Source organism: Triturus cristatus, chromosome 2_1 (assembly GCF_964204655.1).
Source record: "Triturus cristatus chromosome 2_1, aTriCri1.1, whole genome shotgun sequence".
NCBI lineage: Eukaryota > Metazoa > Chordata > Amphibia > Caudata > Salamandridae > Triturus > Triturus cristatus.
In genome coordinates, this window is record NC_140581.1 from 1,072,441,323 (window position 1) to 1,072,466,970 (window position 25,648).

At 42.4% G+C, this 25,648-nt stretch overlaps 1 protein-coding gene across 4 annotated transcripts in view; it reads left to right on the forward strand.

Annotated features, from left to right (window-relative positions):
* NFKB1 (nuclear factor kappa B subunit 1) overlaps nucleotides 1–25,648 on the forward strand; it is a 272,410-nt gene that overhangs the window by 208,678 nt on the left and 38,084 nt on the right. For all 4 annotated transcript variants that reach the window (XM_085636087.1, XM_085636099.1, XM_085636094.1 and 1 more), the window contains 2 exons: nucleotides 4,118–4,259; nucleotides 21,800–21,914. In XM_085636087.1, the coding sequence (XP_085492213.1) occupies nucleotides 4,118–4,259; nucleotides 21,800–21,914 (257 nt within the window). The remainder of the gene's footprint in view (nucleotides 1–4,117; nucleotides 4,260–21,799; nucleotides 21,915–25,648) is intronic.

Consider the following 25,648-nt stretch of genomic DNA (forward strand, 5'->3'; position numbering starts at 1 on the left):
AACTCTGCAATGCAGCGTTGTGATTGGTCTGAGCCCTGTGGAGAATCAGCTCTTTGTTGGTTTATCTAGAGCACAAAAAAGGCAAGGCAGTGCAGAAGAGCACCATCTCCACTGGACGTACACCCTCTCTGCCATAAGATGACTAGGTGCAGGACTCAGCCTAACAGGAAATGCCACACTTTATTACTCATACCTACGGTTTGGCATCTTCTGTCAGATGAAGCCACCCCTGGGAGGTGCTACTCTCTCCTGTTTTAAAAATAAAAAAAACGGGGGGGAATTATGATTGATGAGTGAGAAGTTGGTACACGGAGAGCGAAGTGCTGTGTTTGGTTTGCACGGGCACTCCGTTTTTCCCATGACAGATACGTCCAGTTTTTGAAGTATTGGGGAGGGCAGAGTTCTTAGGTTCGAAATGGAGGGTTTCAATGCACGGGTCCACCAGAGGTGCTCAAGGGTTGGCCATTTTGGATATCTCAGGGTTCCTGTGGGAAAAACCACTCTCTCTGGTCACCGTATATGCCACCCACCAAGTGTCTGCAGGTTTCCTTTGACCTTCTCAAAGACCTCCTTCTAAAGCTCCCTGCCGGGTCCCTGGGTCTTAATTGGAGGCCCAAACAGCATGGTGGACGGGGCGCACTACTGATCATCCTTTGCATGGATTGGCCACAACCACTTTTCACATCTGGCTACATTCCTTAGTCAGGTAAACATCACGATATGTGGTGTTACCTACACCCGGTAGTAAAGGCATACACATTGTACTCCATAGCCCACAAAACCATTTTCTAACTAGATAATTTTCTGATGCCCAGCACCGAAAACCACACAGCACAAGAGGTTCACATTCATGTGTGTAGGCTGTCAGACCACTCACCAGTGAGCCTTTTTCTGAATCTGGGACCTCAAAGTAACTGTCCGTGCTAGGGTGCTGGTAGACCTGGCAAGCAGAGACTATGTCCTAACGGCCATTGATAACTATCTACTATCTATCCGACAACGACGGATTGGTTACATTGCTGGGAACCCTGTAGGAGGTGCGTAAAGCCACTCAGCGAGGTGAACCAATCAATCACCAGGATGGGCTGAAAAGAAGCGGCCAGCAAGAAATCACGGAGCTGGAAAAGTTTATCCTTGACCAAGAGTCCACATATCACTCAACCCCACAAACTGCCCTTCTGCGAGTCGTGCTCTATATGCAATCCACTCTCTGCCACAATTTAATGAATGAGGTTCACATAGCCTTGTTGGCCACGCAGAGCCATACATGCCAGTGGGGGGACAAATCAAGTAAAATTCTATAATGGCTCTGTTCTAACGCCCTCAAACACACATATATTGCATACCCACAGAACAACACGGGATCAATCATCTCCCAGAAAGTGTCCCATAGCAGACACTTTCGCAGTTTTCTGTACTGACCTATAGTCACAGACAACAGTACCAGAACCTGCAGACATAACCTCATTCATTGAGGACCTTCTGGTCAAGTAGCTAACTCCTGAAGATAGAGCCATGCCCGATGCTCAGCTTATGGTTGAAGAGCTAGCAGAGGCCCTTACCCAGCTGCAGTCAGGCAAGTCTCCGGGTCTAAATGGTTTCCCAGTAAAGTTCTGTCAAGCATACTGATCGCGAATGGGGTCCCACTCCTGAAGGTTTCCCAGGAAAAGCAGAAGGGGGTATGCTCCTACCCCAGCCTACGCAACACAGACATAGGAGTAGTCCCGCAGCCTGGGCTGCCCGTGACCCAATATGCATCATGTCACCCCATTTTCTTCCTCAATGTAGAAGTAAAGATATAGGCGAAAGCCTTGACGCTCAGACTGCAGTGCATGATAGGCACTCTAGTACACCCAGTCCAAGCCAGCTTCATGCTCCACCACACTACCCGGCACAGCATCCGCTGAGTATACAATGCCCTGGCCCTATCGGACCACCTACTGGCCTACAGGCCCTGAAGCTATTGGACTTCCCCAAAGCCTTTGACTCCGTGAACTGTTCTCCCTGCTTGCCAGACTGAACTTTGCCCCCTATTACATAGGTATATATGGTCCTCACAACCCAAGTCTGACTTAATCACATGGTTTCTTCGTAATTCCCTATCCAACGAGGCACCTGGCAGGATTACCCATTATCCCCACTCCTCTTTACCCTGGCCATAGAGCCATTTGAGGCATGGATCCGTACCGATGTACAAATAAAAGTATTTGAAAAGATATCTAGCCTTGTTTACAGCACTGCATTCTATGCGGACAATGTCCTGATTTTTATAACTGACCCAGAATGGTTAGGCCCTCAATTTTTTGGAAACTTTTCGGGCCTCAGGATTAACCCAGCAAAGACCTCCATTTATATCACTGACTCAACCTACTCCCCGACAGTCTGGTTGAGTGACATCCAGGTCCTGACAGACAGGGTTAAATACTTAGGGTTATGCATCACACAGGATCCCAAAAGAGCCAAGCAGGCCAACCTAGACCCCCAATTTGATAAAAGACTTATGGAGGTCCTGTTCTGGTCCTACCCCTTTCTTTCATTGGAAGATCAAGAATCTTTAAAATGGTGATTTTGCAGATCCTCCTTTATCAACTGCACAGTTTTCCTTACCCCATCATCTCCTTGATCTTTGGTCAACACTGCATTGAGAGGCTTTCTTTGGAATAATCAGTCCCCACGAATGTTATAAATACTCTTATGATGGTAGCATAGCAACCTCAGACATAGTTTCCTGCTACCGGGCACCCCATAGTATAGTGCTTCACAAATGGTGGTTTAACTTGTCATGGCCATCTGGTGGGGGTAACGACTGACACGAGAAATTTCCCTCGGACCGGATGACTGCTCCAATAGTTAAAGTAGCTTTAGGGGTTTCAAAAATGGGACCTGATCGGGATATCCACTTTAAGGGACATGGTGGTGGGGTCAACAATGTAATCCTTCACTGACCTACAAAAAGACTTTGGTCTCCCCTGTAGTCAATTTTACCATTATTTGCAACTCCGAAATACCATTACCCCATACATGACCTCTCTCGACACATCTTCTGAGTACAACTCCTTAGGGGCTAAGACCCTGCTTGAACCCACAGGGGACCACATGATTTAAAAAATCTACCAGTTTTTTGTGTTTTTTTTCCTGTTTCAGAAAAACAAGAACCCAATGGCCCCTATGGCCGTTATTTTTTTCCGTCCCTCACAGACAGACAGGAAAAAAGATATTACGCAATCCACCTAAATAGGGTGGGCAGTGTAATGTCCTTCCTCTTACAGCCCCATCTCCATTGGGCCATCAGAGGAAGTTTACCAATGATGGAGTCCATATTGGTCCACCCACCTCTAAGTGAAGCAGGCAGACCAAGGGTTTGTTGGACAGGGTGCGCAACGGTGAACCCTGTCCATCAAATTCTAATTTCGACCCTTATTCTTTTTCATGGTATCATCGCTAAGTTATTGCTCAGTGAAAGCAGAGAAACTTGTTGCACGTCTTGGAATGTGAAAAGGCTTTTGTAGAGGCTTACATTGATATAGCATGCTGACATACAGCTTGTTTCAGTCAGGAACCCATGTATTTTTCACTTTGAAAACACGTCACTTTCTAGTTGGTAGTTCGGGACCTATGCATGATCCGCCGCTCATCTTCGCATAACTGACAGATTATGTCTCTCATGCTTTCTATCAACAAAGGTCAAAGTCTCCTAATTCCCTTGATACTATATGCGTCATTTATTTACCTTGCTTCACTGCCTGACTTTCTTTTTCTATGATTGTCTCTGACCTACATAACTGGATATTATTAAGAGTCCATAACCCTTCAACATCAAGTCTCCCTGGAAATCGGACAGCCTTTAAAAACGTGTATTACAAGGGCAAGCTTTCTATGAGGTACCATTGTTTTGGGTTTTTTGCGCAACAATTAGTTTGAGTTCTAGGTCATATGATCGCATGTACGTCTAGTCTATCACTTGATAATTTACTCATGCTTTGTTTTGGGATGTAAAGGTGATCCAACCAAAGGTCCATCCTGCATGAACATGTCTTTGCTTGTCCACTCTTCAACAGCCCTGAGGTTCAAGGCTTGATGGAAGAAGAATACATTGAATGTGTGTTTTGTGTTCTAGATTGTTGGTTCCTGGAGAAGGCTGTTCAGCTTGCCAAGCGAAATGCTGCAGCTCTTTTTGACTATGCGGTCACCGGAGATGTGAGGATGCTACTTGGAGTTCAGCGTCACCTCAGCGCAGTCCAGGATGAAAATGGGGACAAGTAAGTAAAGCTGCTTTGGAAAATGTACCTGTAACAGTTCACTCTTGGGTCCAAAATGGAGGGAAATTCACAGGTGCCCTTCAGTCTCTGAAATTTGGTTGCAAACTTGAGCACTCAGTTTTTCATTAAATTAGCACAGTTAATTAAAACCATTGCAATAAAATGTCACCGTAGCTTTTTTTTACCACAATAAAAATAAAGCGAAGCAAAGCATCCAATTCGTACACATAATTGTAACAAGGGAGTCATGTAATTACTGTTGTGATCTCATTACAGGCTTCAAAATCAAGGATAAAATGATTTGGTGCAGAGACACTAGGGCAATGTCCAAAAATAGTCTGTGATAAGTTTTTGGGAAGGAGGGACTGGTTGGGCAGAGGCAAGAGAGGGAGAGAGCAGATTGTCCAAGAGTCTCACATATTTTCCGGACCTTGCAAGCGCTTGAATGTCTGAGGAAGTAAAACAGAGAGCAGATGCCTCCCAACATAAGCTGATGTCCCTTTTTAGATATAAAGGTTTTAGGAGAAGTCTTCTAAGAGCGTCAAGGGCGAGACAACAGCACAGAAGATGCAGCCATGATTCAGACCTGTAATTGCACAATCTACAAGCCCCCACCTCACTAGTTGGAGCCCATCGGTTGAAGGCAGTGGAGCGCAGACCTAGAAGATGCATAAACATTATACTTTTGCGGGCCACTGCGTTCAAACTATCAAGAAGGTAGGGTTGTGGTACCCCAGGGAGGTATGAATCGTTCAAGGGGAGCAGGATGGTTGATGTGTTTAAGACCCATCTGGTGGGAAATTTGTCTAACCTGCTTGTTGATACCCCTTTTCCAGACAGTGTATGAAATAGAGTCTGCGTTTAGCGACTTCATCAATATGTAGCGTTCTTACGGCTTTTACAATTTGACAGTTCCATGGATTCCCAGAGCTGGCAAGAGTTTCTTTTAACCGGTCTTTAAGCATATTATCTGCGGCTTTTAGTGCCCTTATATAGTACTTCAGGGTGTCAGCCTCACAGAAAATCGATTGTCTTTGAAGGCCCAGCTCCAGTCGTAATCTTGCCCTGTGAATGTAATTCAGGAGATTAAATCTTTTTTTATAAATGGTGACCTGGGCATGGTCGAGACTGGCCGAGCATGCACCAGGAAAAACCTGGTGCCCGTAACTTAAGGCAGGAAGGAGTGTAGCTTTGATCACCTTCAATATGGGTTCGGCAGAAGGACTACTCAGGGACTGGTCAAGTTGAGTCAGGCTGTATGTTGTTGCTCTAGCTCTCTTTTTCACAGCAGCTAAGTGGATTGATGGTCTGGAAGAGTCGCTAAACCAAACCCCTAGGTAATTGTATTTTGATGTTGTTTTAATCTTTGCGGGCCCAATGTTCCACGTTAGACTTTTCTTTTTCTTGCAACGGCCACAAATCAAGACCTTGGTCTTATCCTGGTTAATTTTAAGAGCATTAGCTGTGTTGTATTCGTGGAGCATACACAGGGCTCTTTGGAGGCCAGACTTGGCCTGGTCCATTATGACAATATCGTCAGCGTATTGCAGAATGTGCAAGTTCATTTTTGCGAGTCCCAGTTTTGGCGGAAGCAGACTGCTTTTCTCCAAGAATCTCCCCAGGTCAGCGGTGTAGAGGTTGAACAAGAGGGGAGCAAGAACACATCCCTGCTTTGGGCCGTCTGAAGTTGGAATTTTTGCAGAGACTGTCGTTGGGCCAGTTCTGACTCGCACCCATGTGTTCTTATGCAAGGAGATAAGGGCTCTGAGCAGGCTCAGTGGGATCCCCCATGTATCGAATTTCCTCTCCACTTACGGTAGCTGAGCCCCGTGCTAAAGAAGTTTATTTTATTTATTTCAATTTCCTTTAGCGCAGACACTTGGACGTGAAAGGACTTTAAGACATATAGGATATACAAGATAAAGGAAAGTTACGCAGCCAAGAGCTTATGTACAGCTGGGCATCCAGTTGATGACAAAGGTAGAGGTTTGAATAACTATGATGTAGGTGGGGGATAAATGATAGAGCAGGTTAGAGTACATTAAGGGGGGAGGTGGAATACTAGGGAGGTGTAGGACTAGGAGGGGGTCATGTAGTAGTTGATGGTGGGAGTTTGCATTGGGGTAATTTAGTGAGAGAGGGTTCATTTGTGTAGGTACTTGTTTTGTAACTGTTCTTTATTGATCGTGTACACAACAACAGGGACAGTCATTTCTGAGAATTCTGCAACAATTAACACGTGCCAACCACAGTAATGTAAGTTGGTGTGCTCCAAGAATATATTGCAGCATTATAACTACGCCAGGTTTTAACCCGGGAATCTTGGAGAACACTAGCAAGCATTATATAACCATGTACTCATCCATGCAGCATAACTAGTATACAGGTCTATGATTTGCCCAAACATAGGTCACAGTGCAGAGGTCATATGCATATTTATTTTCGCACTGTGAGGGCCATCACCACGTCATGGTGCCTCAATACTGCTCAAGTGGGCCCCAGGAGTCCTTTGTTCGGGCCTGCGGGGCCTGTAGTCCTGCTTTTACCTCTGCAGTTTTGCCACTGAGCACTGCATCTCTAAGCCCTCCCTTTAAGGTAGGTATCCGGCCCTTCATCCAAGAACAAAGCAGCCGTTGTCTTACCAATAACAGCAGCACTGGCATAAGTCTTCGTACCCTTGTAGTAAGTGGTTTAACATAACACGGCAACAACAGTTCAGGAGTGCAGTCAACAGGCTTGTCAGTTATCTTACTACAATAAATCATTCAATTTGATTTATTGTCATAAGTTAATAAAAACTGTCACACTATTTCCAGATAATACAAGATAATGAAACCATTATAAAAAACTTCATAGTTAGTTTTCTGTTTTGTCAGTTTCTTGAGAGTTCACTTTAAGAATATAAAAAGATATATAATTTACTATCCTCATATAAAAATATAAATTGTGCTGTTGTGATAAAAAACTTCACTTGCAGAACTAAAACCACTTAAGAACTGATATTAGTGTTTCATCAAAATAAGCTATTGTTAGTGTTATTGTGCATGAGCGTAACAAATTAGATTGTGATTTCTATTTGTGCAAAGTACTGCAGTCCCAGATTTTGAAAGGTTCTTAATACTATGTTGAACAGTCCTCTGGTTCTTTATCGCTGTACTAGCTCGCTGTCTACGCTGTGCCCATTGTCTGTTTGAGTAATTTATCATGTGATTGCAAGAATTTCAAGAATTTTCAATTCATCTAAGGGTCAGTAGGCTCTAGGCTCCTCATTAGAGCCGTTAGGCAAGTTCGAATACCCCGCTGTTTGAAAATGCGTTTGAACAGTGAGAGGCACGCTTCCTTTAGTGCAGAACATGTGCAGGTCAAATGCATGAAATCCTCCTTGAAGGCACCACATAGTATCCATGTTTTCGGTCCTTTGTATCTCCAAGATGGTTTGTCCGCTAAGGACGGCAGTACTCCTCGACGAATAGCCAGAAACATTTTCTTTAAGTACACGGGATGAGTTAAAGAAAGATATGCTGCTGGTTGTAAAGTGACATATGTTTGTATTGTCATCCAGGCATGTGACCGACATGAAAATGTATTCTTATCATCCGTAAGGGAATTAATTTCCACTGCTTTGTTAATCACCCATCAAAAAATTGGGTGTGACAAATTTAGATCCCATAAATCCACTGTATTGTTTTTTTCCAGTGATGACAATAAATACGAATACTTGTTGTAGCTGGAATATGCGTCACTCATCAGAGACTGCTGTAGAGCTCTCACCAGAGGGCTAGACCGGTTGTTTCGAATTTTGTACCTAGATTTAATAGTGTGGTATCTTCTTGCTGTGCCTTGTTGTGTTAGTCCAAATTCCAGATGGACTTGCGCGGGTGAAGCGTTACGGGGAAGCCCAAAAACACATTTATAAGTATTTGTTTGGAGTTTATCCAAGATTTGAGCATCTTTACTGTGCATCACCATGCTTCCAAAAGCTAGAAAAGGTAGCAATTTTCCATTAATGATTGCTAGTAGTGGCTGAAAAGAGGGTCCATCCAATTCTTTCACAAGTGCACAGAAAGCATGCGTTAAGGCATTTTTTTTCTCACCATATACTGCTTGTGTGCCTGGAAGCTGAAATTCTTATCAAGGTATATGCCTAAATATTTGTGATTGTTAACCTCTTCTATACTTGCATTTCCTAGTTTGATTTTCAGAGGGGCACTGGATCTGTTCCCTACTTACATTATTTTTGTCTATATTACATTGTTTTCCAATCTGTTGGTCTTTGTAAATACAGCAACTTCTTCAATTGATCTTTGAAGTCGACCCTCGTGTGGCTCAGCAATACGATATCATCTGCATATAGAAGGTGTGATAGGGTCAGAGGTCCCAATTTCGGAGCATGAGAGTTTACCCGGTCGAGCTGGGGGGATAAATCAGCCATGAAAAGGTTGAACAAGTGTGGAGCGAGAACACACCCTTGATTGAGTCCCATGGCTCTGGGTATTCTCCAGGACAACCTTGTACCATACGCCACCTTTATTTGGATCCATGTGTCAGCATATAATGATTCAATAGCTCTTAAAAAAATATCTTGAAGGGCCCAACGTCTTAATTTGACCCACAAGAAGGCTTGGTTGACTCAATCAAAAGCTGCTTTTAGATCTATGAAGCAGAGTTGCAGTTTTTTCTTCAAGCGTTTGCTTTTCTCCCCAATTGTTGTTACCGCTAGCATGTTGATGGTGGTTCCATAACCTTTCCGGAAACCCGTCTGTTGTGGTGGAATCAGATAGTTGGTATTAGACCATTCAATTAAATCTTCCAGTACTAGTGAGGCATAATACTTGTCTTCTGAGTCGATAAGGGCTATTAACCTCTAATTCGCTGGGTTTGCTCAATCTCCCCCCTTAAAGATTGGATGTATTATCGACCCCCTCCAGTTATTTCGGATTATACCCGTGTGTTCCACCTCTTTGAACAGTACCGTTATGGGATTGGTCCAATATTTTGGATCTACCTTGTATATAGCTTGTAGAATGACGCTCGGGCCTGGTGTCCCATGTCTTCTGCCAGCCTTGATGACTTTTTCCACTCTTGCCACTGTTTATTGTGCATATTCTGGATGGATTGAACTGCCACGCAAGGGCGATTTTGCATGATTTTTAATACTGTCTGACTCGATTGCTATGTTGTTTTTGTACGCTGAAGACTACTCTTCATTATCAAAGGTCTTTGTCAAGTAAGCTGCCCAGTCTTTTTCAGTGACATTTGAGCCATGAATTGCTTCTCTACCAATGCCAAATATTGTTATCCAGAAGGCTTTGGTGTTTGATCGTTTACAGTTATACAAAGGCTTAGTCCGGAAATCTTCAGTCTTTCTTTTCCTCTCTTGCCAGAGATGTTTCTTGTATTGCTTTATCAATTTGTTTTATTTTTCCCATACGATCATTGGTGTTCCGGGTTTCCTGGCCTTGCTGATCTTACTAATGGCCTGTGTAATGTCCGTCAAGTGTGCTGTAATCAGCGAGCGCTCCAAGACTAGATAGAAGAAAGGTTTTTAATTTGTTTGAAAACTAAGAGGAAAGTTTGCTCCAAATAATTTAACTTAGATCAGCAGAAACAGAGCGGGTTTTTGAATGAGTCAGAAAGCAGAAGGAGTTTTAAAACCAAACCAGTAAGAAAAATAAACTTGTGTCTTTTTTCTACACGATCAGCTTTTACAATCTATTGGTAACCAAATTAGTGTCTGCAGATACACACTTTGAAAGAGGAACTTAAGAGCTTCTGCTGACAAGGTAAATTTCAGAGCTGCCATAAGAGAGGGTGTTGTACAGTGCATGAAACAAGGTATCCTTAGCATTCAGGAAATGTAAGTGCTTTATTTCAATTCACTTATCTTTCATTTTCTATGGTATTGGGTGCGCCAGGTTGTGAATAAGGTATAACAGAACACCCTCAAGTATCCCATAGTCACTTTTATGAGGAGTTGATTCAAGTCTTCCTCACGGGGGCCTTTACAATCATTAATTCCATCTTGCCCCATTTGCCTAAATTAAGCACTCAATGATGGCATACGTAGTATGGCAATGATTTCCAGGTTGCGTCTCTAGGTCTTTTGACCATGGTCATTATCATGTTTATATTCCTGTTTTTTCCCGTCTCTTTTTCAGGTCCCTAAATAGGCACAGGTGTTTGTCCCAGTCCAGCCACTTAGGTCCCATGCTGTCCTAGTACTCAACTCCAGAATATCTGGACTTCCAAAAAGTCACATGCCATCTACATATCTGCCTTATCGTGCCCAAATGTGACGGCTCTTCCTATGCAGAACCCACTAGTATTGTGTAGGTTTTGTTCTCTGTTTCGGACTTTTAATACTAGTCTCACGATCCTCTGCATCTGTTTTATGTACTTTCAATCTTGACTCATTCCTGGTCTTTGATTTCTGTGCTCTGGTCCTGTTCACATTTCCCTTAGAGCTTACTCTGGTCATTTTTTTCTTGGTACCAAGCAGAGTCTGGTATAAAGTAGAAACTGACTTATCCTGGCATTATCATGAAATAAGCCAAGTCATTGTGATTGCTCGTGAATGGATTCATTGTAAATATCAACACTAATTGTTCATAAATGGGTCCCACTGAAATGAGTTATAATTTGATAGTTGTTCTTATGTAGAATTGGTTTGGGCTTATTGATAGTGCATGCATCCCTGGGAAGTTAGTATATGATGATCGTTCATGCATGTGTCCCCTTTCACTTTTAAAGGTATTATTCATATGTGGGTAATTTTAAACTTGAAATGTCCTATCATGCTTTGAATCGAATTGTTGTGAATATATTAATCAGGATTGCTCATAGTCCAACTTAGAATACAATTTGTAACAAGAATTGTTCTTCGTGATTATAGTAGTTCCCATTTGGTCACTTAATATTCGTAAATGCCCAACAGCATCTTTAATATGAGCTTAAAAAGAAGGTTCCTATTTCTGTATCCTTTAGCATCTTCCGTCCTTGTCTGTGTTTTTGATGTACATCATCCCTAGTCTTTAAGTAGCTCATTGCCATGACAGTAGTACTAGCTTCACAGAGGTAAGAAATCTCATCAGCTCCAGAAGGTAAACAGTGTCCCATAACTGATTAGCAGTTTAGCTCTTTGGAACACTTGTTTCCAAAGCGTGCCTCGCCTCGTTGGAGATTGCATGAAGTTCTAGCGTGAGAGAGAGGTTCAAAGCTAAAGCATTATTTGAGGAGATACATGAAATGGATGGATTGTCCTTTGAAGTGAGAGACCTCATTTGTGACTTGTTGAGGGCTTTTGAGTGATGGTGTTGGTGTTTCTTTTGGTGGCCACTTCCAGTCTGTAGAGTTGGGAACATTAAAGAGAATCTAGACCAAGAAACTTTGAAGTATGGTGATGTGTGTATGTGAAAACCAAAGAGAGACTATGCAGAGAAACATTGACTATCTCACTCCAGGGCTACAGGTATTAGATATATGTTAAAAGTCATACACATCCTAGAAGGCGGAGTGAGGAAACATCTCAGTTTGTAAGTAGCCCCCAGAGTTAGGGAATGAGCAATGAGATGGCAGCCATTTGGGACCTCTGCATTCTCCGGTTCCTCTCTGAGCATACTTAAAAGTAACCAGATGGACAGTTGGGATGGACTACCATCATAAAAGACAACATGTCTGCCTTCACCACTTTTTTTTAGGAAGGTGGAGCCTAATGCAGTAGTTCTTAATCTTGAGTCTGCAACACCTACTCATGGTGTCTGCAACTGTGTAGAAAATTAAATACTATTAGCTGATTAATAAACTATATAGAATTTATACACAAAAAAGCAAAACATAAGATTGAACATTTTTAAATCTCTGTAAATGTGCAGTAATTTCAATTCAACTCTACAAATTAAATTGATATCCTTAGCAGATTTGTTGTTGCAGCGCAAGTACCACAAACAAAATCTATTACTTATTATTATGGACAATTGGTAAATTCCTTTGAAAAGTGAGCATGCATTAGGAAGTCCGTTATATACTAGAGTCTAGTATATCATTTTTTAAATGTTCCAACCTTTCCATTAAAATATCAGTTTTTTTATTTTTTGTTTCTCAATTAAATAAAATGTTTCATAGTTTTTGTATGTGTTTGAAGTATATTTGTTTCTGTATTTTGTGTATTGTTTTGAGGTTTCAGTCATAGCAATTGCTATGGTTGGGATCACAGCATCCAGTAGTAATTCAGCAGATGTCGATAGAAGTCCAAAGGCTAAGAACCTCTGACTTAATGCATCTGTGACAGGACCTAAAAGATGGTGAGCTAGGCTTGAGCAGGGAGAGTCCGAAGGAAATGCTGGATGCGGTCTATAGCACTCTTGTTGTGTAAGGTAGATTTCCAAACTGGATGTAAAGGGAAAGACTGAGTTAAATCGTACTTGGTTCACTCTGGAGTTAGCCTCAGAATACCTAGTGCTTGTAGACCCAGTTTTTTCTGGAAGGGAAATAATTAAAGATCTTGGGGCCAGTACAATTTCAGTCAAACTTTAAATTGTCTTCCTTGATGGTATGCAGTGAGGCATTGAATGCAAATGCCAAGAAGGTCACCTTTGATTATCAAAATTGCCCTTTATGAAGAAGTGAATCCCAGGTTAAGTCTTCTAATGTCAAATCTCATCAGAACCCATAAAGAATGTTAGGTGATATAGACAGCAGGAAGCTGATTACAGAAGTCGAAATCAGCTAAGTAGTGTGTATCAGCTTGCCTATCGAATCAACTGGTCATCAAAATGGATACCAGAGTGCTGGTTCTCATACGTGGCCAACTTAAGCTTTTGTATCACAATGGAGGACTAGACGAGATTTAGAGACCTGCAAGGGTTAAGTCCCCAAATTCAAATGACACAAACACAGAAAAAGAACCCTTGGGTCTATGTGTATAGATACCCACGCTGGAGGCCTATCCACCAAAAGGCATCCCTTTAATAGGACGGTTTCCATCATCCACCGTAGGTGGCATGCTTTATCAGTGGGTAACATCCTCGTATCATGATGTCTAGTCATGGTACGGGCTACAACCCCTTCACTGAAAGGAAGGAGCTCAGGGATGTTTTGTGCTTTGGGAGGTATATACTTAATACCCAATTGTAGAGTTAGGTTTGGTGAGGGCAGCAGAGCAAATGAATAATAAAGGGTGATTTAAAACTAATTCCAAGGTTCACTAAGAAACTTTATTCAGGCGAACCTGGGCCAGGGTTAAAAACAGCGTCGCACTGTTGGAATCATTAGACCCGCTTGTGAGTCACCAAGTTTAACATGTTCAGCCTATGACCCATATGGTGTCGGGCCTTTCTTTAGGACCTAAGCGTGCTGCTGCTCAAAGTGCTCAATAGCGAAAAGAATGAATCGTATGATATACAAAACCATCAAATGATCCAGTGGAACATCAGAAGGAATCACTGGAGGTGCTCGCTGTTGTTGGGTGTCAATTCACGACCGACTCCAAGTCGATGATAACCATGGGCAATTTAAAAAAATCGCACCCAAAATGCATTTTTTAAAGTGCTATATACCGCACCACTTTCTTTTGGGGGGGGGTGAGGCGGGGGCGTGCATCAAGTGAGGCCTTAAGCCCATAGGCACACTTGGTTTAACATTTCCTAATTTGCAATTTCCTATTAGGAAATCGCAAATTTGGAAATGCAATACCATTCTTACCTGTGGACCTTTAGGCCCATTGGAGCTAATGTTTTAGCATTTTCTAAATAGCGATTTTATAAAAGCAATTCATACTGTATTAGGAAATCTCTATTTTTGTACATTCATTTTGCAATTCTGAAATAGCGATTTCTTAGGATTCGCTATTAAGGAAATGCAAACTTGAAATTTCGTACATCTGGCACTTCTTTTCTTAAAATGTTTCTGGTACAAAATTATAAGCAAACATAGTGCACGTATTAGACTGTTCTTTTGAGTCGCTTGAGTACTTAAGCGATTTTCTCAGCAGTCTGGAATAATGCAATCGTCTAGGGCTACCACCAACTCGGGGTTCAGCAGACTACCCTATAAAGTATTAATAAAGGCCTGAATAGTAATGGAGGGAAGCAGCAAAAAGCTGCTTTACCTGTGGTGCTGTTTGTGCTAGCACCAGGTGTGCCTGGCATGCATTGTGACAGCACCAGTGACGTCTTAAAATGGAAACCGAGACAAGATTCAATTTTTAGAAAGCTGTTGCTTTATGGTTTTGGCTCTTGAACACAATACTACCCACATCTTAGTTGTTTCCTATCTGTGTAATCCTTGCTGCACTTGAAAATTAAGTGCAAAAAGCAAAACCTGCTTTGGGGAAATCCCCAGTGGAAAGTTCACTGTGCTAAACAGGCTTGAGGAAATTTCAGAAACCAAGTGGTTTCACACTTCTTGCTTCATGTGCTTGCCACATGTTATAACTTTTCACAGCATCCACTCAGGAAAAACTTGTACGCAAATAGAAGAGCCGCTGATTCATGTCGGACCAGATTAAGGAGAGTGTGGGGGCTCCCTGGCACAATATCTCCTTGGCCATCCTTGCAGTAAACTTGTGTATTGACTTGAAAAAAGGGACAGGAAATACATTAACACGAGGAATACATTTTCCATTAGATGATATATTTTCTTTTTTTCTTTTTTTTTCTAATTAAAATGTTCCTATTAGAATATTTGAGTTCCTGTTAATTTGCGTTTTTATTTTCATTGTTTTTTGTTCAATTTGTTTTTATTCAAAATTATTGCTTTGAAAAATGACGATCAACAAAAACCAAAACGTACACATTTTGCCGTGTATTATTGCTGAAAGCTTCTCTATATATGTTGCACATTGTGCACTACTAAAGTGTAATGGAGGTGTGATTGGTTGCTTCTAACTCTGGGCAAGGGACATTCGGGCTGCAACCAGGAGGTGCTGTATGAGTTGGTCTGTGGGTGTGGTAAGTGAAAACATGCTGTTTTTCCAGGGTCTCCAAGTAGGCCCAGTAGCAGTTCTAATGGTAGTGAAATGCCCGTGATATGCTTAATATGTGATAGAATTATTTTCCAGTATACCTGAACTTGTGGGCATGCCAACATTATATGGATGAAAGTCTCCCTTTCTGCACAATTTTTCCAGCATAGCGTTGAGCTTCTATTCATGGCATGCAAGCACATGGGGGATAGGTACCACTGAGTTAAGAGTCTAAAGGCGTTTCTTTTTTGCGGACGCTGATTGAGGATTTTGCGGTCCACTGCCATATTCTCTCCAACCTGCCCTCAGGGGTCCCATGTCCCAGGTCCCTCTCCTAAGCCTGGACATATTTATGCATAGGTTTTGTGTGCAGGTCTAGGAGGGTTTTTGTGGCCATGTTATTCCTCGATGTACCTGCTTATTTGCAAATAATGTTCCTATGGAGGTCAAGAATCTTCCTGCTAGTTGGGAGACCCGTTGTGACTTGTCCCAGTGTATGAGTTGTGGTCTTGCGGTCATGAGTTTGTGTCAGGTGAGAATTGTAACCTCCATAAATAGGTCAAATAGCACTTGGTGACTTTGTGCATCCCAAGTGCTAAATCCGACGTCATTGAGACCAGGTGGAAAGTCCGGGTTGAAGTCACACAGTTTGATAGATTATGGTATATGGCAGGATGGTATTTATTTTATAAACATGATTACAATGCATTGAATGGGCTGGCCAAAATATAGAATTCATCTGATCTAAATAGGAAATTCCGATATCCTATAATTCTTAAAGGCACCATCCTTAAACTGGTTCTATCTACAATACAGTCATTGGTTTATGATTTTTTTTGTTTAAATTACGCTCAATCACAAAAATGTTAAATGCTTTTTCATTTGAATGCTGTTTTAGGTCATCTTTACAAACAGTATTTAGTGGACTGTTGTTGCAGACGTATCGTGTACAGTACTAATACGTAGAGTAGGCTTTGGATGAGGCCATTGTTTGTCATTGGTTGGCTTTCTTGTCAGTCTCATTTGCTTTAATCTTATTTGATGGCTTCCTTCCTCTTCTTGTGTTAGCCCCTCCACCGGAGCATAGCTTCTTTACCATCCTTTTGACTGGATGACTTGTATCCTTCCACAACTCGTATCAGGGAAGTACTCTTTCTTTGAACACGCCAGGGTTTTTTCTTGCTCTCTCTCTCCAAGGTGCTACTAACCGCAAACACCTTCACCGCCTACGCTCTCAATATTATTCGTCTCCCCTCCCAGCCTGCCCAGAAAAGCACAGCAACCGGTATATTTATGCCAGATTTGACTAAAGAGCAGACTTTATTTGGCGTGTTTCGATTTATCTCTTGTCTTCCACTTGTTGCAAGAATTCCCGTGTCTTGGCACACAAAGGCAGCGTTTATGGCACTGGGGGAGAGGCAACCTGCTGCAGTCATTCATACAATCTATTTTTAAGGGAGCAGGTGTACTTAGAGTGACTGGAAATATGTCTGCTGTTCCAGAGGCCTATAAACCTGCTCCCCGGGTTGCTGCAGAGCACTAAATAACCGGAGCATTTGGTAATGTTGTGTAAAAAGTAAGAGTCAAGCATTTCCTTTTGAATTCTGAAACTTTCTCAGACAGCTGTTGTTTTCTTTCAAGTGCCTGCAACTAGTCCTTTTTGTTATTTTCAAGCTGGATCGCCTGCAACAGGCCTTTACATTCTGTTCAGAATTTGCTTTATAAAATTTAAAAAATAGACCATGCTGTTTATAATGATTGAAAATATTGAATTCTGTGTTCGGTTTTAAGATGCCTTAAGATGTGCGTTTGGTTTCCTCCAGTATTTTAAAATGTTTTTCTTTACCTATTTTCAAACATTGCTTTATGAGCAAGTTTTGGCAAGGCCAAAACTTTAGCACTTGTACTAAAAAGATGAGGCCTATTGGTTTCACCGTTGCTTATTTAAGAGCATACTAAACCAATATGCAACACATTTACTACTTGCGGTTTTTGTTGGTGCTTAAATTAACTGTAGTGTTCAGTGATATACTTATTTTGACTTGGTTTCATTCCATGTCATATTTCTCAGTGGAATTTGAACAGTCATTTGGGGTCATTTAATTTTTTACCACACATTTTAGAGCACATCATTTTTAAACAAATAGTTTTTGACCAGGCGAGCAAATACATTTTAAGTCCTTTCCATCTTCTTATCTGTCCAAACAAGTTATGTTATTTACACTAAAGTATGCTTATTCATTTCACATATTAGGAGCCTATTCACAAAGATAAATTTACAGGTGAGTAAATCTACACGTGTAAGTGCAATCTTACAGTTTAAGTCACTTTGCCATTTTTGGCTTTTCAGCATTTACAAGTGTGAAGTTACTCAAAGTGCAGACTTACATTTCTCTAGTCCCTGAAATTATGGGCTGGAGTCAGTAAAAATGGCAAATATGACTTTACAACTGTACTTGATGTTCTGCAAACTCGGCAATAAGAACTGAGTTCTCCTCATGTCAGAGACGGACCCACACCTGGTTTGCCTCTGGTGCCTGGAGCGCGACCACAACTTGAAGTCATGCTCCTACTGTCGGGCCATGGTTCTGAAAGCTTTGAGGGAGCAGTCCCTAAAGTTGCTTGTGGCCTCAGTGTAAACATAAACACTGATAAACACCTGCATAATCACAAATTACAATGTCATTCAAAAAAAGAAAAGAGAGAGAGAATGAGTCATTTTTATTTCTTCCCAAAGGGGCCTACATGATATAAATTAGCTATACAAATTAGCAGCAAGAAAGACTAGTCGAAGATTTTTCTACTTTTGTTTTGTTTCGGGATGTCACTAAAATATTGTTTCGTCTTCCTTTTGTTTCTTCCAGTTTTGTGTGCTTGAACTAAAGGGGCAGGGCTTAGAAGCCTATTTTAGGGTTGCTCCATTTTATACTTTGTAGAGAATCTGGGAATATTGAAATCATATTTTATCTATTGGCAGTGTTCAATTCTTTACCCACAGACACAGAATGGGTAAAACCCTTTGCTACATCAGCCCACTTTTCTAACAATTCAGTATTGATAGCCGTAAACCTAGGCTTTAAACACTCAGTGCAAGGTAAAGTGAGAGGAACCTGTGAAAAGAGTGATGTCACCATGCACATGGGATAAAGCATGACACAAGACTATCCACATATCAACAAAATTCATGGCTACACAATGTCCCTTTGTTGTGTGATACCTTCAGCTAATCATGGCATTTTACCCAACTGCTCTTTACTGTTGAGGTTTTAGTACATATAGTAACAACATTAACAGCTACATTTCAAGTGCCAGAATACAGTGTGATGTCTATTAAAAGGTCAAGACTGACTTAAAGTTAGACATTAGCCATGCTATGAATGTCCACACAACAGCAGCACCACCTTAATGTAGTCAGGCAAAGAGTGCAGAAGAGCAGCAGTGAGCATGCTTATCGCATCATGGTTCAGGTGCCATAGAAGGCAAGGCTGCAAATTAATCTGAAGTAATTCCAAATTTAAAAGGTTTCCCAAGTTACTATTTTGTTATCAGGGTTGACTACCCCTACAATGCCATACTATTTAGCAAGGGGTAGGTGAGTGACCCCCATCAGTGTCCAGGAATTTGTTCATTTAACACTTGAATATAACACCTATACTTTTTCATGAATTAATAGTCCTGTAAACCAAACAGAGGGGTCCATTACGATGGCAGGTGGACAAAGTCCGCCCTCCATCGTAACGGAGCCAGGGACGGACCGCCGAAGTTGCGGCAGTCTGCCATGTGTATTAGGATGCGCCCGCCACAGAGGCGGGCGTATCCTGGGCCTTTTACATTGCGGGTGGATCTGCTGGCTGAAGACCCGCTTGCAATTTAAAAGGACTGTGCACAGCATTGTCATGCACTACATGGCAGGCACCACGTATTGCATTGCAATGGGGGGGGGGTACCATAGTGCACCCCACACCCACCCAACAGCAAGGACTGCATGCCGCCAGGGCAAGGCGACTCTCCGCCTGAATCATAATATGGATGGCGGTGTCTTGCAGACACTGCCACCATATTATGCCCCTTTTCCGCCCGGTCGATGAGTCGACCGGCGGAAAAGTGGAGGACGGTCTTTCCATCCGCCGCGGACCCCCCAGCCATAATAATATGGCGGGGGGTCATTCAGGCATGGATGGCGGGCGGATCGCCCCCGCCGGGCCAGCGGTGGCTACCACCGGCCCGGCAGGGGGATCCGTCCGCCATCCTAATGGGCCCCAGAGTCTTTACAGATTGAGAGGTAATGAAGTGTGAGTGCAAAACATAGATTGTCCATGCTTAAAACAGTTTAACAAGTCCATTTGGCACACTGCCAGTGGGAAGACATTGCATACCCTGCATTACTTATCCTTTAAATTAAATATTGTTTTATAACAGTTTATGCAAAAAAAACATGTTTTGTGAACACTGAAATACACTTTTTGTGTTTATTTTGGGGGTTGGGCAGCTAAATAAAAACTGCTATTCACTGATTTCAAAAGGTTTGTAAACACTCATAAACACCACTGAAATCCACCAAAAATACACACTGAAAACTATGCAGCCCAATGATGTCTATGTGATGTAACATGCTATAACACCCTACACTAATATGAGTCGCACTATAAAACAAATGAAATGCATGTGAGAGAGGGGCTATGGAGAGATGAGGGGCACTCACTGTTGGAGGGTGGTAGTGAGGAAATCCGTGGAGAAGAATGTCATTGGCAGGGGCACCAAAAAAGATTGTTGCACTGGGCGCCACCAGTGCTGAAGCTGGCCCTGCTCCTTTTGTTATGATTTCCATTTGTTTCCACATGTTTTGGTGCACCACTCTCGCAACGCATGTCTATCCTCTTTAAAGACGCCTATTCCTTATTTACATTTCATTGAAGTCCGGGAAATGTGCGTTACTACTACATCAGCAAGTAAGAACAGCTTGTGATACGGCATAATAGCTTCAGGAAATTGTACTTCAACGGCCATATTACTTGGAGTTTTACATGCTTAAAATAGTTCTCCTCAGAACGTTACTCAAAGTAACTAATTGCATTGTCCTCAATTTTGGGGTTGCCTTTTACTTTCTCCAAACCTTGAAGTGCAGCCCTGTATGGGTTAAGTGGTACTGTTACAGAGTGCATTTTGTTTACCATTTTTACAGCTCAATTATTACACTCGTATATATGACGAATTTTCTGTTTCATGACTTCTGTCTATTTTTGTTATGAAGCAAATGGGGCATCTTAGTCACTTCTCAGATATTATACCCCTAACATCTACTATCTAACAGTGTTCAGTGGTAAATATTTTATCATTTAAACCTTTGTCTAACAACGATTCATAGGTTTAGCTAGCCGGAATTTTAGACAGCCGTTGACATTTGCGATATGCCTCCCAAATGACAAGTTACTGTGCCTCACGTGCCCTGCCCCGCCCCGCCACTTTCTAACACTCCAAGGAGGAGGGTACATTAGATAGGGTACAAAACGTTAATTGGATCCTTTTAATTTAACCTCCAAAATAAGTAATAACTGATGGTTGTTGATGCGTTATTACAACCTATCGTTCTAATATATACATTATCCATTTTGGTAAAGACCATCAGTAAAGTTAAAGTTCAAATGTTGAATATCAGGGGCCTTATTATAATTGGTGCCCTTTGGACACTATAGTATTAAAGGAGAGGCCGCAGACTGTTGCCTGTCCCCTACTGTAATATGGATCACACCAGTGTTAAATGTCTGCCGGTTCGATCACAAGGCTGGGTGTTATTTGCATGGGGCAGTGGCTCTATACAGATGAGGACATCCTTTGCACCTGCATTAAATGGGGGCGCAGGGCAGTCGTCTGGAGACACACTAAATGTGCACCACATAGAAGCCCGCCCCTTATAATGGGGGCAAGGTAGTCCCAGGGACTACCCTGGGTATCCATCTCCAGACGGGTGTAGTCCCGCTGATTGCACCAGTGGTTAATTTGTAAAAAAAAAAAGAAAGTGCTGGGGCTCTCGTCAGGAGGCAGCTTGCACCAACCCATCTCTCCTATTAGTGCCGCCTAAAACAGAACCAACTACTAACCATCAAAGTGGGGAGAGGATGTGGCATGATGGCCAGAGCTGCCGACCTCAGAGCTGGAGAACCAGGTTCGAGCTCAACATCCTGTGAGTCTGGGCAAATCACTTAATCTCCTTGTGCCTACCATAAATGGATGTGTCCTTAACTGGTGCTCATGAAAAGCGCTGGTGTTGATGATTAAGTGCCGGTGCTGAGCACCAGAGATTACAGGCTGAAATGAAGCACTGGACTGCACAATTCTGGAGGCAGATTTCAGCCCGCCTTTCAAACAGATTCCCGGTCTCTTACTCTCTCTCATTTATGCATAGTCCGACAGTTGTAAAATGTCAGCTGTACTCTAACATCGCTAGACTACCACTCACCTGAAGATGCATAGAATAGAGTACAGATGCAACATTGTTTCAATCCCTTGAGAGTGTAGAAGGGAGCACATTATTCCAGGAGTAAAGAATGCGTTTGACTTTGATTGTTTTTTATCGTTTCAGTGTCCTCCACTTGGCCATCATACATCTACACGCTGAACTTGTCAGAAACCTGCTGGAGGTGATATCTGGTGGTATTTCAGATGACATTATCAACATGAAAAATGACCTCTATCAGGTATAGAACACCTGTAGTGCATGTGCATGAGCATATTAAGAGCTTTCTGCAGTAATGCAGTTATGACAAAGAAGGGTCTAAGCAATTCATTTTAATAGCAGGTTTCCAGTGGGCATAGGCAGCACATATGAGGCCGAGTTCTGCCAGCAGCAAAAGTACATTTTTGAAACATTTGCCGTTTACCAAAAGCCAACATTCGGAGTGCATGGTTAGGCGAACACTGTGAAAAATGTTTTTCTGTGTCGTTTGGACCATTTGTGGTTTATGGAAAGCTTCCCGCTTGAGAACATAATCTCTCACAAATAAATAGCAGTGTCCGACTCAACATAGACTATTTTATCAGCTGCTCCCAAATTCAACAGATTAACGAAAATAATTTGGGAGCTATGCCAAGCCTCTGCTTCCCTCTTTAATGATTCCTCACATTGGCTCTCATGAGTTGCCCTCATGGGTGGCCACAGTATGAATGGCTCCCAACCAATGGCAGAACCTTGAACCATTTGAAAAAAATACAAAGAGGAAAAACGGTGCTTCTCATGCACACATGCTTCTTAGGAAAACATTTCGGAACCTGCTGTTCACCTAAATTTGGTTGTGTTCCCCTTCCCTACAACTCTACATTTTCAGCTTTGGTTCTGTGGTAAGTCCTACTTTGGTTGTTGGCTGTCTTCTACATGGTTGGGGAAGTCGGGCAGAGGTCTCAGGTGTTCTAGATGTAGAATGCGAAGCATATGTGTTTGAGTTATTGGCAGTTGGGAGTTGTGTTTACTGTGTTCACTCTATTTTTCCTGTTGTTTCTATTTGTTTCCATTATTAATGGAATAAACCTTGCTCGAGCCAGGAACCGCATTCTTTTCCTTGCCTCATTCGATACGTAAAAGATTCCCATCTCAGTGTGCCGCACACAAAGTGTCTCGTGTCAAGGTCTCTGCCATGTTGGCACTCATCTCGTAACAGCTCATTCTCTGACATCTGTGTTGACGACAGGCTGATATCTCAACATGCTAGTGTACATGCTACAATCCAATCAGAAGACTGCCATGTTGGAACCAGGCCACTATCATCAAACAGACCTTCTGCACACATTACCAGACTGAAAACACATTAACACTTAGTTGCCACAAATTAATAGCAGACCAGATACAATGAGAGTGGTGCTTTGAAAGGCAGGACGACATTCACCCTCATTGAAATATGTACAATAATGTCAAGGCTGAAACCGGTCCAGGGTTGTTAATCTTTCTCTGCCTAGTGGACTGGGCCTAGCATTTCGGGTTGGTTTGTTTCTGCTGGAGCAGACCAGACTGATTTGCATATGGCTGATCTGTGTGTGTGATGGCATAGTGGTCAAAACAACTATAGACAGGAATGTGGTTTGAGCAATTGCCAGCAGACTTTACCTCAGTTTGGGTTTTGCCACTACAGGCAAGTGTAAGAGGGAAGATGTAAAGCATTACAGATTCTGTGAACTAGTAAGGAAAGATTTTTAAAAAGTATGACAAGTATTGCGCGTGTTGCATGAGCTCGCATCTGGAAAACGAGTAGGGCATGTGTAAATCTACAGCACTACAAGCTGCAAATTGATAGTCACTGGTAAGAATGTTTTTTTTCGTTTGCAGCATGTATAGATGTAGCTGACATGCTTTGTGAATAAGAAAAGCAGCACCTCTGCCCTAAAGAGGTGGCCTCCGAGCAGGAGCAGAAGTCCTGTGGAACAGTTTATTGAAGACATTTTGGCACACTTGCGTTTCTTGGCATTGCATGAATGTCCCCACAAAAATGTTTAGTAAATGTCTAGCTAGCATGCCATGAAGCTGCTGTGCAGATGTCTGATAAAGATATGTTGTCTAGGAAGGCCAGTTGCGTGTGCCCGAGGCACTGAGGGTAATGTGTGCCTGGCTTAAGCATAACAAATGTGGATACTCTTCTCAAACCACCTGGCTGTGCCAGACTGTTGGGGGGGGGGGGGAGGTGGGGGGTTGTCAAGGTGGAGCTGCGCAAAACCAATAAACAGTTGTTTGGTCTTTCCAATAGACTTGGTGTGATCAACATAGTACATAAGACCTCGCAAAAGATTTTATATATGTAATGCCTTATCCGCCACTCACTGCTGATAGGTGGGAAAAAAAACAAAAGAATAGACTGGTTGGAATGGAAAGGCGAGATAACGTTTCATATGAAATGAGGTATGGTTTTTAAGGAGACCTGTTTCTTGTGGACAACCGCTTCCCCCAGGGGTAAAGCTTGCAGTTCACTTACCGAGTTTACGGAAGTTATAGTAACAAGGAAAGCCACTTTATAGGAAAGAAGATGCGGTGAATATTAATGGAGGGGCTCTCAAAGAGGCCACATAAGCCTGTTAAGGACAATTTTAAGGTTGAATGTAGGAATAGATGGTAACCTGGGTCTGTGGCGTAGCTAGGGGCTCCGAAGGTGAGCAAGTTGTGTCTGTCGACTACCACCATCCCCCTGCCTCCCGAAAACAAGTCAGCCGCCAGCCAGCAGATCTGTCGGCCAAAGTTACCTGCACCGCTTACCTGCACCAGGTGGCAAACTTAAGGTCCGCACCAGGTGGCAGTAGGTATAGCGATGCCACTGACCTAGGGGGAATTACTTCTTTAAGGTGATCCAACGAAGGTTCTAATAACGGGTATTGTAAAAATGGATTGGAAGTGTCTATTTTGAAGCTATGCAGTAAGTGCTGCTGAAAGGCACACTAATAGAAGTGTAGGCCAGCCCTGGCTTTTGTAAGTCTAACAGATAACAAACAGTCTTTGTACTGTTCCTTTCAAAACCTGCATGTTCATACAGTTTCAAAACTGGACAAAGCACTTCCATTTGATACCATAACATGCCACCGTATACGGTATCCTTGCTTCCCGTAAGAGTTTCATACACTCCTCTGGACTGTGCAAATGGCCAAATTGTAGGATTTCAGCTGCCAAATCACAAGGTTCAGGGCCATGGGATCTGGATGCTGCAGTGGTCCCTTGTATGGATGGACATAATCGGAACGTAGGGAGAACCATGTCTTTCATGCCCAACTGAGAGTATAAGTGTCTGCCACATTTTTCTGATCACAAATGTAATCTGTAAGAGCAGGGGGAAAAGCATATGTAAATACACCTGACCAGCTGATCAGTAGAGCACTGCATTGTGCTCGGTTACCTATTTAGGCACTTTTGGGCATATGTATGAAGCCTAATACCCATTCGCAAACGGGACGATTCTCAGAATCGGCCCGTTTGCGAACGGGAAAAAGTCTTTTGGGATGTATCATCCCAAAAGGCCCGCACAATATAGGGAATCGCAAAATTTGCGATCCCTATTTTGCGAATGCACTTAAGGAATCGCAAAGTGCGATACCTTAAATGCAATGCCGGAAGCACCCAAGTTGTGTGATTTTTTCCATAGGAAATCGCAAATTAACTTGGTGGTAATTTGCAATTTCTTTGAAAATTCACTTTTTTGCGTTTTTTAAAGTGGCATGTGGTGCACATGCATGCCCTTAGGGCATGTGCACACATACATATTTCAGGGGTGCAACAGGGTAACCTAGCACCCTTGAAATTGCATTCAAGGCCCATAGAAATGAATGTGAAGGTATTCCTTAATTGTGAATTGCAATTTGCGTTTCGCAATTAAGGAATCGCAATTATTATTGCGATTCCTACATACATTGCATTTTGTGAGTCCTTAATAGCGATTCGCTAAAAATCGCTATTAAGAACTCG